This window comes from Sceloporus occidentalis, unplaced genomic scaffold (genome assembly GCF_023333645.1).
Source record: "Sceloporus occidentalis isolate IW3139 unplaced genomic scaffold, rSceOcc1.0.p SCAF_18, whole genome shotgun sequence".
NCBI lineage: Eukaryota > Metazoa > Chordata > Lepidosauria > Squamata > Phrynosomatidae > Sceloporus > Sceloporus occidentalis.
Window position 1 is genome coordinate 14,884,750 of NW_028316998.1, and position 15,152 is coordinate 14,899,901.

General features: G+C 39.1%; 1 protein-coding gene across 1 annotated transcript; it reads left to right on the forward strand.

Moving 5' to 3' along the window:
* The first annotated feature begins 1,464 nt into the window (after positions 1-1,464).
* Positions 1,465-13,778, forward strand: LOC149302696 (transmembrane protein 170B-like). Its single transcript, XM_089482360.1, has 3 exons — positions 1,465-1,561; positions 10,620-10,790; positions 13,648-13,778. The coding sequence occupies exons 1-3, from the start codon at positions 1,465-1,467 to the stop codon at positions 13,776-13,778; spliced, it is 399 nt and encodes a 132-aa protein (XP_089338486.1).
* The last annotated feature ends 1,374 nt before the right edge of the window (positions 13,779-15,152 follow it).

Below are 15,152 nucleotides of genomic sequence, written 5' to 3' on the forward strand. Positions count from 1 at the left end.
AAATAGAAAGGGATTCCAGCACTCTTATACTACCATTTAGTTACAAGCGAGATCCCTGGGATTTCTAATCATGTTTCTCTAAGAACAGTATGAAAATAAGTTTAAAACTGTGAAAAACAAAACAAGAATATACAAAGAAAATATAAGCTTTAAAAACAAAAACCTCTCCAAAAAGGAATTTGATGCCCGTATTAAAAAATAGTGTACAGTATAAAAAAGCAATTTAGCATTTTTTCTAAAAAAATTAATAAAAAATACGCATTTGTGGAACGACTATACCTGAGTGATGTTTCTGAATATAGATTGTGTTTTATTCTGGCTTGGCAGAAATTGTATATTTTTCAAAATGCCTTACAACAAACTGGTAGGGAAATATCTGAACAAAAAGTGGTAGAATTATTTTTTGTGGGACAGGTATGGACTGTGTGAGTGCCTCTTCATACTGAATTTGGAAAAAAAAAGCTTACATAAAGGTTCTAATATTTGATTGAAATAGATGAAAATCTAAGGTGTATAAGGTGTTGGTCCTCTTTCTCCTACATTTTTAATACGTTTTTCTCATGCTTAATGATATATATGGGGGTGGGGAAAGCCCTAAGCCCTAGGAAAAAAACCAAAACACTAAGGAATGTGGGTGATGGGAAAGAGGAAAACTATTGTTGGAGGAAAATGAATAAAAATGCTCTTATTCTCAAGTGTTACAAAAAAGCCTTCATCTATTGGAATAAAGCTGTTGGAGGTTTGGACAGAAAAAAATCCCATTGTTCTGAGAAAAAAAGGGATAAAACAAAAGAAGTGCAGCGATGGGGGGGGTGACAAGGACAAAGCAACAGGGGAGTGGGGACGTTTTGTGAAAGGCGAGAGATGTAAGCAATAATGAGTCAGTGAAAGTGGTCTGGAAGGAGAGACAGATAGGAGGATAAGTAAAGAGATGATAATTATCAGAACAAAGCAAACCCTCCCCATCTCCTTCCCTAGCCAGTGTATGACTCCCACGGCAGCTTCATCCAGAGGCTGTGCAAGTCTCCTCCTCCAGAATGATGATGGTGACTCGGGTGATGATGATGATCAGAGGAAGGAGGGGACAGCTGCTGCTACTGATGATGGTGGTGGCAGCAGTATTGTTGCTCACATCTGAGCATTGGACACATAGCCGTAGCAGGTTACTTTGCTTGCATCGGTAGCAGCTCACTAAGTGTCTGCAAAAGATCAGTCAGGCAAGGCTAGGGGGTGCCTTGCTGCAGCAGCTTCCTTCCTCAATGTCTCCCTTGCGAGGCTGCTTTTCCTCCTCGGTCCAGCTGCGCCCACCTTTTATCCCCAGGCCATCCCTGTTTGGCCTTTTGCTGCTTGAACTCCTTGTGCTGCTGCTGGAGGAGGAGGAGGAACAGCTGACAGGGAGCCCTCAAACTCATACCTCTACCTCCTCCAATACCATCCCAGCTGAGGACCATTCGGGGCAAGAAAATGAAGACAGGGGGGGAAGACCAGTCAATGATCAACCTGTCAGTACAGCAGGTGCTGAGCCTATGGGCTCACGGGACAGTACTGAGGAGCCTGACCGGTGAGTATGGAATGCTAGTGGTTTATGTCAGTTGAAGATTGTAATTTCCATCCTTACACATGTGCAATGGTTGTGACCCAACGCCTGCTATAAAGTGTATAAAAAGACGGTATTATCCAAGGCCTAATACCTGTAAAAAACACTGGAAAGACTAAAGACTTTGTATATTGACAAAAGCACAGTCTTCAGTAAATGATACACCTTACCCATTGTTCAGCATGCTACTCCACTTCCCTCACATGTGCAGTTTCACTATATTGGCAAAAATAAAGGTAGCATTTGAAAGATAGAAAATGGACACCTGCCTGCATCGTTGTTTTACACAAGAATTTCCCTAGCCATGCATAACAAATCGACGTCGCTACTAAAAAGACTAATGTGAATTAAGGATGCACATATAATTGCATTGTAACAGCATCATTGTAGCTCAAATCAATAGGGACCCACATCAGATTTTTGTGTTCATGGAAATTAGCTCTGCCCCTCTCATATGACTCTTGGTAACTAGGACAAAATAAGAGTTCTTATGAGTTTGTTCCTCTTTCGAAAATACCACAACCAGTGCATGTAAATTAAGACCATTGTGTCACATGCCCAAGCGGCTTATGTTGTATGCCGTTTTGTAGGTGATAGTTGAAATCCGTTTAATTCTCAATATATCTTCCACGTCTATGGAGGTGGCCAGGTCTGAATCTGACCTTTGGTGAGATTTTCTTTCTAACATAGTTTTAGGTCTAGTCATTTTCAAACTTCAGCTTTTCGAACGTTGTAATGTCTGAGTTATGTGCAGATGTGTGATTTTAGAAGAGTTACTGGATAGGGATCACTTAAACAATACACAATCGCACTGATTTAGCAAATTTAAAAGGCAGTAGCTTAATCATGCTGTTTTTCTCATTTGGCACAAAAGTGCTGAAACCATATACATAATGAGTGTCAGAGATGGTTTGTGTTCTATATTTTGGAACAGATACATGTGAACAATATACCACTGATACCTTTATATATTGAAGTCCTAGCAACGTACACCACATGCTCTGCAGAGTGTATCTGTGTGGAGAACTCTATAGAGCTGCTTGACCCAACACCCTTTAAATTGAACTTAATGAACTTGTTTAGCAAGCTTGCGTGTCCTTAGCTTTAGTTCTGAACCATGTTGCTAGTAATAATGCATTAGATTTACACAAACACCTGCATGTGCAATAGACCCGGTGGTTCCACAGTAGGAGCTATATACAGTAACGTAAAAGAGAAGTGTTTTAATGCGAAACATTGCTCACTTCCCAAAAATAGGTCCTCCAGTGAATCATTGCTTGCTTCACGGATCTTTAAGAAAAAGGAAACAGACAGAAATGTCCCTTTAGACAGTAAGGTTAGCATCCACTAACTAGGTTTCATGTAATATCCCCAGATATCTTTTTCTTTTAACAATATTTGTATTATTTTCAAGAATAAATATGTATACTTTTCACGTACATAAATATCTTCATACAGCCATATGTTGATATTTCAAGTCTGCAATATGTATTGTCTTTACATTCATAATATAAACTTACAAGAGAGAGTCTAACAGTGATTTTTATTGAGAAGAAGGCAGCAAGGTTTGCGTTTGTATCAAATTAACTCAGTTTTGATGCTTAATAATTTCCCATGGGTACCATATACGTAGCTTGGTATGGAGTAGTAAAAGAATTGATGTAAAAGAAATTCTCAGATAAATATTGGTAATTAAATTCTTAAGTTTTAATGTCATTCCAAAATAGGAATCTGCAAAACATTTCTTAGTAGTCCTTAATAAATTAATCAAGATCGTCTCTGAAAAGTTAACCCAAAATAATTCACAACATACCTGAGAAATTCTTGTTTTGATGGATAAGATGCTTTGACATGACCGGCGGATATGTAAGTCTACAGCATCTCCAACAGAGACTGGATACATTTGTTGAAAGTCTATGTATTCCGGATGGTACCAAGAACCAATAATGATGACGCTTATAGAATGGTTCTTGTAAATCTATACAAAGAAATACTTTCCTAGTCATATTCCAAATCGAGTGCCCTGATTCAAGTGAAAAGAAATTTCCTAAGTCTCTTTTCTCAATTTATAATTGATGTAGTTGTATCCAGTGTCTTTTGGACTTTAGATACTAGTTTCGATTTATTTTTTGTATCAATAAATTTATCTAGATCTGATAAATCTGCAATAGAATTTAAAGACATAAAACAATTTATTCCTATGTAAGTATACCGATCAGAAATTGAAAGCCCAAATGTAGTTCTTAAAATTTTGAAGGACAAATCTGTGTGAAATACATGAACAAAAAAAACTAAATTACCAATTTCTAAGCTCTAAGCTGTCAATAGAAATACAAAAATACTTCAATCGGAATAGATTCAGTAATATATTGAGGAGTTAGCATTATTTATTTTTTTTGCTTATGCGTGTTTTTTTTAACCAAATCACTGATTATGGGATTTGTCAGATTGAGTTTCTTTGTGTAATTGGGGTCAACCCAATATAAAAGAAAGGAATTTATTGTATTACAAGCTGAACTTTCTATATGACACCAGCCAATATTCTTATATTTCTTTCCAAAATGGAAACAAATAGACAGGTCTGATGTAGATAAGTCTTAGGTCTGCTTGGTGTATTCCTTGTTTAAGAATGAAACCTGGTATTTTAGGCTTTCTTGCTTGACAGGCATATGATGATAAAACGAGTCTGAGTCATCTTGACTAGATGGACAGAACCCGCAAATGGATAACTCTAAATAGGTGTAGAATCTGAAGGTGTTGACGTAATATCCACAGATATCAACTGGAACTAGACTTGGTGGGATTTCATTTATACACACATGTTATACAGCATGTTTTGAAATCCCAAGGATCTAAGTCAGGCAGTTAGTTATGGAATAGGGAATGTGTTGTATTGTCAAAAGCAGAGCAGAGGTCAGCTCATTTGTACCCAAGATGTGACTATTGCTTTCAGACTGGATACCATTGAGGACTGTGATGGATTACCCACCATGAAACATATTGATATTTAAAACGAAATGCCTATTTCCAAGCTTTGGTTCCTCAAGTGTGACCTAGAGTGGTGCGTTTGGCATGGTGTAAAATGCCAAGCATGACCCTAAAGTAAAAATGCTTTCTTTAGTTGCTAAAATATAGCACTTAGTAAAGTGAACAGACCTGGTTTTATGTGTGAATTGTTAATGTCAGAGAAGGTTGCACTTAGCTTCTTCCAGCTTCCAAGTGAAACACCAAGAGAGGTTCAAACAGATAAAAGTTATGTACTCCTATCTTTTTGACACCTCTTGACAAATAAAGCTCAGAATTTTAGAGGAAGCAAGTAGTACGAATGCCACCTTCTAGATGTCATTATGACAAAATTGAACAGATCATTTGAAAGGCTATTAGGATTATTAGGAAATTGCATGCAGAACAAAGCACCTTTTTGGCCATTTTGACAGGGTACACCCAGAGAAATAGCAATAGTTAGGAAATATTTACAGCTAAGTTTACAAAGGGTGGTTGCTGGAGACTTAGTTGGTTTATGGAATATATATCTCTTGCTTTCTACCTGTTAATAAATCTACCAAAATACCAAGCTCCGCTTTAATTAATCAAAATAACTTGTGGCAGCATGTGATATGTACTCCACACATGTTCCACTAGTTTGAGCATTCACTGTTATCTAAACGTAACTAGCGCTTGCACCGAGAATTGTTACACTTGCCTGATCTCCTATGTACCAGCAGGGAAACGTCCCCATAGTAGGACATACTATTACATTCTTATTGTGAATTAGTGTATGATCCTTAGTACGTAATAGTGCATCCTAAGAATATTAACATATTTTTCATTTCTGTATTCAAATACATATAGGAACTGATCAAATTGCTTTGGTTATTTTCCAAATTAAGGAGAAAATATTAAGCAGATAAATCACAGCTACACATTTATTAATAAACCCTTGTCTGAGTTGAGACAAGTCATTGGGTCTCTAACTATACAGTTTAATGTCCCAGGAGGTTATTCCAAAGAATATTGCATTTTCTGAATACCTTAATATGTATTATTTAAAAAATTTAAATAAATAACCTTAGGAAGAAGCTGCAGCTCCCTGCCTCCATCCCTGTTCGGATGATTTTCGCCACTGATTGGTTACTTAAAGCCAATGATGCTGGAAATCAATGGGAACTCTTTCCGCCAATAAGCACAGGGGCCTCATTAGACTCCGAGCCAGCACTGGAGCTGACTAGAAGTAAATATATGCCAATCCCAGGAGATGTGTTAGGGGAAAGGGACAACTCAGCTATCAAATGTATTAACATTAATAGGAATTGATGTGTTTGACTAGTTTAATAGTGCTGTTAATTAAATATTTACATATTTCATGCTACTGATCTAAATGATATGTCAAAATTCTTCACAATATCATGGCACTTTTCACTGTTTTTCCTAGTTTCTATTGTCATTGTGTAGGAAACCTTGTAATAGTCTTGCTACTTTAAATTATCTCCCAATACACCCAGCAAGCCAGTTTCCCCAGAGGAGCTATTCTGTCTGTGGTTTTCTGCTGACTGCTGCTGCTATCTGTTACAGATCTTTCCACCTGGTGCTTGAGATCTTTATATTAGATTGATTTAAACGAATTCAGCTATAGAGATAGTTGCCTTAAGGTGTTAAATTAAGAGCAGCAGGAGCATTCCATGATTCCTCCACATTAAAGGTGCTGTTCCACTACAAAAGCTTGCGAGTTGGAAAAAATGGTAGTTTGCAGCAGTAAAAGCCTAACTAAAGCCTAAGCACGCCAAAAAAAATGACTTTTAACTCACATTCAAGAAGCTTTTTTTTAGTCACAGGACAATTAAGCATTCTCTGAAAAACCACAAATGAGGCAAAACTATATATGATTAAATAATTATTTCTAGGAAACCTCTGGGTGTTCAGCAGAACTACAAATTGTGTCTCTAATGCTAAATTTTGTTTTAGAAGCGATACATTAGATAGAACAGCACTTCTAAGTAAGATTGCTCAAACAGAGCAGTGTTTTATAAATATGGCCAATATTTTCTATCGCTTAAGTACACAGAGAAATAGATCAGTACCTCAATTACATTTTTGGATGTGGTTTCAACATGTTTACTTAGTTAGTCTTGTCGCAAAACATTACTATAAGTTCAACATCACATGAGTAGTTATTCCTGATATTTTATTTATATTTTATATAAAAAAGGTTATTATAGTGTAAAGAAGATGATCTGGCAGCTCCATCCAGTCTAATTAAGGACCCTTGATTTGTAAGCACACCTAAAACCAGGAGAGTTTAACATAGTAGTTACACTTATTTTGGTTCTGTGTAAAATGCATGGGTAATGTCCATACCTGGGAACTTCTGGGCTCCGGCTTCCCTTGCGGGAAGCACTGCACACTGGCGTCAGCGTGCGGTCCCGTGACGTCGGTGGGAGGTCCCGCTGACGTCAGTGAGAGATCCTGCTGACGTCGGGGGCGTTCCCGCTGACGTTGGGGGCGTTCCTGCTGACGGCAGCTGGAAACACCCCTATTTAAAGGTAAAAGGATTCGGATCTTAACCCGGAGTTCCCAGGTATGGTAATGTCCCATACATCCTCACCAGCAAAAAAAGTATATTATAGTGCTTAACAAGTACCATATTTGCTCGATTATAAGACGACCCCCCCAAAATCAAAATATTAATTTAGGAAAAAAACTAAAAGCCTGAATATAAGACTACCCTATAGGAAAAAAGTTTTACTAATAAATATTAATTCATGTAAACTAATTTTCATATTTAATAAAAGCTATAATTGAGAAAAATATATATTTTTTATTTCCTTTTATTTGCCAACCTGCCCCCCCAGTTATGCACATCTGCCCATCTCTGCCCCCAGAAATGCCTTTTACCCCCCTATTTGCCACTCTGCCCCATGATGTGCCTTTTAACCCTCTATATGCCACTCTGCCTCCAGAAATGTCTTATACCCTCCTATATGCCACTCTGCCGCATGATATGCCTTATACAGAGTGGCATATAGGGGGGTTAAAAGGCATATCATGGGGCTGAGTGGCATATAGGGGGTTAAAACTGCTAACAGCAATCACACTCCTATCAAGCCAAGGCAGCCAGTACATGCTGGAACCTGGGGATGTTAGTACTGGGATTACAGCCTCCCTATGCCATGCTACCACCACCACCCCCCTTACACATCCATGCTATCACACACACACTCATTCACAAACATTTAAATACTCATTCATTCCATTAATCACACATACTTGCTCAAAAACCCTCCCCCACCCCCTTACCTGAACTGCAGATCTCCCACTCGCAGACTTCTGCAGGGGCCCGGCTGTGCCAGCAACTTCTCTGGCCCCGCCCCCAGAGGAAGGAGGTGGGAGGTCTGATTAGAAGACGACCTCGATCATAAGACGAGGGGTATTTTTCAGAGCATTTGCTCTGGAAAAAACCTCGTCTTATAATCGAGCAAATACGGTACTTTAGCATGCATTCATTTCCTCTAAACAAAAAAATAAGAGACTTACTGCTAAGCTCTAGAGCAACAGTGTACCACTCCCTCTGTGTTATGCTAAATGCCCGTCGCATAGGAAATATGAGTGCTTACCGCACATGCATCTGGGGGTAAGACCCCCCTCTGGAAATAAGGCAAGACGGTGCTTCAGCTGGCTAGCAGTGTATATCTCTGCATGGGGACTCATACATTGTCATGAATACCTCCATGCATTTGCAAGGGGAAAAACATTAATTTAAAGGTGACACTCAGCTTTCATGCACATGAATGTACATATAATGGCTGAAGCGTTGATTGTTGGCCTATACTGAAATCACCATGTAACAGTACGTAAACATTTTGCATATTGTTAGAAGTGCTCCCATTGAAGTCAATAGTCAATCACATGAATTCTAGCAAAGCGTCAGTGTGCAGTCCAGGAGGTGCATCAAGGTCAGGTGGGACCTCCAGAATAATTATAATATACATACACACAGTGCACAATCAAGCCATTGGCTGCTCAGTACTTAACTTAATTACCCTTCAACAAATGTTGTCATTTTTTATTCCCTCCTATTGAAATTGGGGGCCCTAGACAATTTTCGTACCAGGGCCCTGTGGCGATGCTTCACCAGGAAATCTCCGGGTCAAACCCGGGGAGAGTTACCAAGTGTGCCTGGGGCCATTGCCCCATGTTTAATCTGCTGTGAGGTGGTCTACATGCAATTGGCTACACTTGAGTTCAGCACATTTTTTATTGAATAGTAGTTGTATGCACAAGAAGTATTCTGAGGAATGCCTGCTGCTTTCAGTAGAAGCATCTGGGGGAGGGGTTAAATGAGACAGAATTTTCTAAGTCCAATAACTAAAGATTTAAATGCAGTAAAATACACTGGATTCCACACAAAACAGACCGTAGTATGCAGTTAACAAGAAAATAGGGCTGGAGTGCTCCTTTAAAAAAAAAAAGTGCAGAGAAACCTCGGCTCAACAGATAAGAAATGCTTCATTCATAGTTTATGTCCTATCAACAAGACTCCGAGGTCTCAGAACAATACGTCCAGTAAATACAATTGGTGTGCAAATTGTATTACACCATGTATTGCACCATGTATGCATGCTCATTTATATTGTCAATACTATACCATAGAATATTCATATGCAGTTGCTAATGTCAGGCAAAACCATTTATATTCAGTTATTAAAATACCACGGGATATTTATTTCCAAACGTTTTTTCACTAGGATGAAACTATTCGCCCACAGATAGATAGATTTTACAGTAGGGGCTGTAGTTCCTTTTTTATTCTTTCCTTTCCTTTTCTTTATTTTACTTCTCTTTTTCTCTCTCTCTTTATTTCACCTTTTATCCTTAGTTAGATGAACATGATCTGAGCTTTCAACTAAAGAGCTTTCCCTAAAAATGTCAAGCATCTTCAGAAACTGTCCTTTTTAAAATTCATGTTATTTTTTATAAACGTACATGGAAAAGATGGTAAAAATATGAAAATTAAACATACCCATGTGATGCATTTTGGGGTACATTTCAGTTATTAAACATATAGAAAGTAAGGCTGCCAAAATTAATGGCAAACGGCTTATTATTAAAAGTGGTCATCATAGTAATAATTCTCCATATATGAATAAATATTCATACGCTGTATAATTTAATGCACCTTCATTAAACTTAAAATATGCACTAATATTACATATGGTACATGCCCTCCGTGGATTTTCTCGGAGCTTTTTCTGCATGACTACATTGTCTTCTTTCACATGATTCTACAGCGTTTGCATTTGTACCAAATGGCCTTGCTGATTCTTGGCAAGGCCCTCTTTTCTTTGTCCTTGTTGTTTTCATTTTCTCACCCTGTTAACACCTACATCCTTTGGTTAAGGTCAAATGCATTTTGTTTGTACCTTTACAATATCCATTAAATACTACTTTGTATATAGAAATGTGAATTGCATGATATCTTCCTCAGCATGCGGGGGAAGCAGTTTCTCTTTGCACTTGCTCATGTATGATCTTCCTGTGAAGTACAAACAGGAAGTGATTACTGCCTGGAAAACCATGTCTATAAAAGTTGCCCTTTTAAGTTTTCATACCGTATACTAAGCTACCCCACAGCGTGTTTTACTAAATGTTACAAATAGAATCCAAAGTTTTAATATATGTATATTTTTTTTAATAAGTAATCCAGAAATGCTACTCTGTATTAATTGGTAAATCCTCTAAAGGCGTAATCCTTGGTTTTTTTTAATAACAGCTAGAAACAGCTCAAGATGAGTGACTTTGTTGGCATACTATACATATCATATCTTGGATTATAAATTCGGTGACACAGGATGGCAGCTGATTACCATTGGTGTATCAAGCTGTTTTCAACTGTAGTTGATTCCCATCAGAACTCTCTGCTACTTTTAATCCTATAGACTCAGTTTAATACTTCTAACTGTTTACTCATTGCTAGGGAAATAAAACATGTTCTTTTGTTAAATTTCATAAAATGCTTGTTTTTCAGAGATGTGGTACTGGGTCTTCCTGTGGGCCCTTTTCTCGTCCCTCTTTGTCCACGGAGCGGCGGCAGTTCTGATGTTTGTCATGCTACAGAGGCACAAGCAGGGGAGACTGATATGTGTGGTGATGGCCATCATTGGCTTTCTGGCTTCTGTCACTGGAGCAATGATAACTAGTAAGTGGTACATTTTTTTTGATACAGCAATTAGTAATAGGTGTTTCGATTTATAGTGAATGGCTAAGTGTGCTGGGAGTTGTAGTACACAACAGTGGAGTTCCAGAGTGCATTTGTCCTTGATAAAATGTCTATGAGGGAAAGGTATCTGCATAGGGGTTCAATTCACTATGGAGGGAGATGGCAGAAAAGTTTCAGTTTCATGCCAATAACTTCACCTGGCATTATGGAGGATTAGCACCAGTGTGCTTCTGCACCTAGATTAGCTTGGGTAACCCTGTATGAAGCCAATACATTTAACCTGCCTGAGCTATGCATGAGGTTGTAAGGGACATTAACCATATATATACAACCAACATAAACTATTCCTATATAAATAAAACACAAACACCATGCTTGGATGAAACAGGCCGTGGCTTTTATTTAGTTTATCAAACATACAAACTTCAAATGTAGCGAACTGATTTGCAACCATTGTAACAACATAATAAGCCCTTGGCACAAGCCCAGAGCAACCTACTTAAATCACTTAATCTTGCCAACCGCCATAAAAACCAGCCGGCATAACTTAAACTTACAGTTCACCCTAAAGCTATAGGATAACTATACACCGACAAAAGCCACGACAAAGAAGACGATAAAATACAGGGAGGGTGGGAGGGCGCATCTTCATTAATTGCTCCATCGCTTCTTCAGCTTGTCAGCTTCGCCACTGCTCACCAGACTCAGAGGTCAGTGCAGTATCGGCTCCGCTGAAAGCCAGGTAAGTGAAACCAGTCTGTCAAAAACAGCCTATTTATAGGTGATTTTCCCGCCCATTGTGCCGCGCAAAGCACCCGCGAGGCAGGCACGCGGCCGCACGCGACACTTAAAAAACGCGGCAAAGCGCTAGCGCATGCGCAAACGCAACCAAAATTATATAAGCTTCACATTTATTTTTATTTTTTTATTGAACTACCTGACCCTTCAATGACCCCACAGCCTATACTTTTAGCTATTATAACAGTGACCTTTATTTGCCCCCACAACCTCATGCCGCCCTGCCCTATGGTTGCAGGCCTTATCATTATGTAGACCATCTCAGCAACAATGGGCCTTTATGCTGCATAGTGAATTCAGGGAGTTAAAACCAAAACTCTCCTGCAAACTCTCCCTTTAGTGAATAAACCTCATATACAGTAACCAATGCCCTTCTGTGAGTTTATATATCCCAGATGCCACATGTCTAAGCCAGACTTTTTGCCTGGCATGCCATCAACTGCCACCTAGGCCAGTAGTCATATTCCTCCTTCTCTACTGGTCCAGATCCCTGTACACTATTAATTATCAATTTCACTACTCAAGTTTATTATACAGTTCATGTTGATTAATAGTGTGATATACACAGAGGCGGCCTTAGGCGTTGTGGCGCCCTGTGCGGACTACTCCTCTGGCGCCCCCCCTCACTACCCCCCCTCTCTGCCCCTTCAAACTACCCGCCCTCTCTGCCCCTTCAAACTACCCCCCCATGCCCCTTCAAACTACACCCCCCTGTCCCTTCAAACTACACCCCCCCTCTGCCCCTTCAAACTACACCCCCCCTCTGCCCCTTCAAACTACACCCCCCCTCTGCCCCTTCAAACTACACCCCCCCTCTGCCCCTTCAAACTGCACCCCCCCCACTTACCTTGTTGCCGGAGTCCTGCGGTGAGAGCGGGAGGCATCCGTCTTCTCGCTCTGCTGCGGTGCCGGCATTTCATGTTGAGAGCCGGAATAGTCCGGCGCTCAACATGAGATGCCGGCACAGCGACGGAGTCACGGAGAGTAAGGGGCGCCGAGCAGTTGCCGAGAACTTCACGAGCAACCGCTCGGCGCCCCTGACCGGGACTTAGATTTAAGCATCGTTTTTTTTTTTAAACTTTATTTAACATGAATGATGTTAAATAAAGTTTAAAAAAAAACACAAAAAAAAAACCGATGCTTTAATCTAAGTCCCGGTCAGGCGCCCCTGCAACCATGGCGCCCTGTGCGGTCGCACAGGTCGCACACCCCTAAGGCCGGCCCTGGATATACATACACACATACACACACACACAATGACTACTCTGGATACCACATCCAAATGATTAAGGTTACCACCATCACATATTTGATGATAAGAACTGGTTTTATTCTTGTGCCCCCACAGTTTTGTTTAGGTTTGTTTAATTTCATGATTATATCAACTTAATTCCTCCACTATCAAGGTTAGAGGAAATGGCAAGACTTTTTGACCGGTTTTGACTTTTCTACAAGTTTAAACTGGTTATTGTCTGATTACTAAGTAGTGACTAACACTATGTAGAAATGCTAGCTAAAAATACCTCAGCACCCACTGTCTTTTTTCTAAAAATACCATATTTTGTGAAATACAAGACATTTTTTAAAGCACAAAAAGTGTTACATTTCCTGTTTTATATTCCTAGTTGAACCCAGTAACAGATGTTCTAATTTTTTTTTCTTTTTTAAAATTTCAGCGCATATGATGACTAGGTTTGTCTTACAATCCGATATATATATACAGTATATAAAAATTCACAGGAGAAAACTTGTAATGTAATAGCTTGAAAAAAAATATAAATCTACAATGATGCCATACTCATTTAAGATAAAAGTTATATGTAGCGAAATTAGTCTCTAGTTCAAAATATATATATACCGTATATATACAGTGTTTGCACTATTTTTTCCGTGTTCTTATTTTATGCTTATCAGTAACGAATGTTCAAAGAACTGTAAGTAAATAAAAATGTCCTAGATCCCCAGTTTGGCCTGGTTTTGAAAAAGGACTGCAATTGCTGCCATGTCTTCTAAAATCTGACCAATGTTTCTCTTTTAGGTGCAGCTGTTGCGGGAATTTACCAGGTGGCAGGAAAATATATGGCCCCTCTTGAAGCCTTAGTGTTTGGAGTAGGACAGACAGTACTGACAGTGATTATATCCTTTTCACGGGTGCTTGCAACCCTGTAAGGCTCATGAACTGGAGACGTGTAGTTTGAGAAGGAGGCTTTCTCTAGTATAGAGTATAACTCTTCTGAAAGCTGTTCACCTGATCGTCCGGCCAGAATTTATGAAGGATACAAAAATGCACAAGTCAGGTAACTTCTGTGATGCTGCTGTGTGGCCTGCTGCAGAAAGCGCACTATTGCAGTGTTGTGAAGGCCTTGAAAAACTAAACAGTGATACAGTGAAACTGATCTCCTCATGATGGAGTAGCTTCTCATTGCCAAGATGTTGCACTAATGAACTGCATAGCACCTTATGTGCCTCTGTCAAGGGCAAGGTGCGGTCGATTTTCTATATTGCTGCAGGAATATGCACCTTGCAGAAGTGTCATTGTGGCTCTCTAGTGGTGTGAACATGGCGCCATGTCAGTGGTGTTCAATGCTCTTCTCCTGGAGTCTCAGACATAATAGAATGTGAAATGGTGTATAACATTTTAAAAAGTATACACTCAGTGAATTTTGGGTCTTCGATTTTACAGTAAAGAGGACTGAAGACCACTGCTGTATAAACTGACACACAACAGGGTTGGATTATACATGCCAAAAGATTATGTTTATTTGTGATCATTTTTACATATTTGTAATAGGTTACATTGAAAAGTGTTTATGGCTAAAATGTAGTTTGATTGGTGAGTCCGAATCGCTGCACAGAACATGTTTTTAAGTGGAATGATCATTTTTTCACACTGAGCAAGCACAGAACCTACGATGGGGTTGAACTGTTAGTTGGTCGTGGACTACAATAACCATCACATCAGTCAAAACTTGATGGATGTTGTAGCCCTTCAATAGCTGCTGAAGGACAACACAACTCCCTCCTATCATCTTTGAGCTTGGTAACATGTCAGGTGTCATAGTACAATTGATCCCTTTGCCACTGGCTAAACACACGAAGACCCTTTCCCACAATGTCTTCATTGCTCCAGAAGGTAGATGTGTATTATCTTACATAGTGCAGTATTATACAGTTATGTATTTTTGTTGTTTTTTTCAATCATTTTAACCAAATTGGCCATGGATTTTGAAGTGGCTTTGCTGGAATAGCTATATGTAATTGATGTTATTAAGATGTTCTTATGTAGGTTGTCATAAAAACGGAACCTCAATTATCTCCTTGTATTATATGTCATTTCAAACATCTCCTGTATAAATGTATTTTGTCTGAAAATGCGTTAGCAAGTTGAGGGAAAGAATGTGCTGATTCCGGCACAGTGACACGTTTTTGGGTTTGATTTTGTGTATATTTCAAAAAGGCTGAATATGATTTAACTTGGCATGAATTAAGAAAATGAGAATAATTCAATAACTCAAATGTGAAATTGGAAAGCTATTTTCATGC

Coding starts and splice junctions, on each gene's coding strand:
- LOC149302696 (XM_089482360.1), top strand. CDS start 1,465: ATGAAGACAGGGGGGGAAGACCAGTCAATGATCAACCTGTCAGTACAG. Junction 1,562..10,619: donor AGTACTGAGGAGCCTGACCG/GTGAGTATGGAA, acceptor CTTGTTTTTCAG/AGATGTGGTACTGGGTCTTC. Junction 10,791..13,647: donor CACTGGAGCAATGATAACTA/GTAAGTGGTACA, acceptor TTTCTCTTTTAG/GTGCAGCTGTTGCGGGAATT.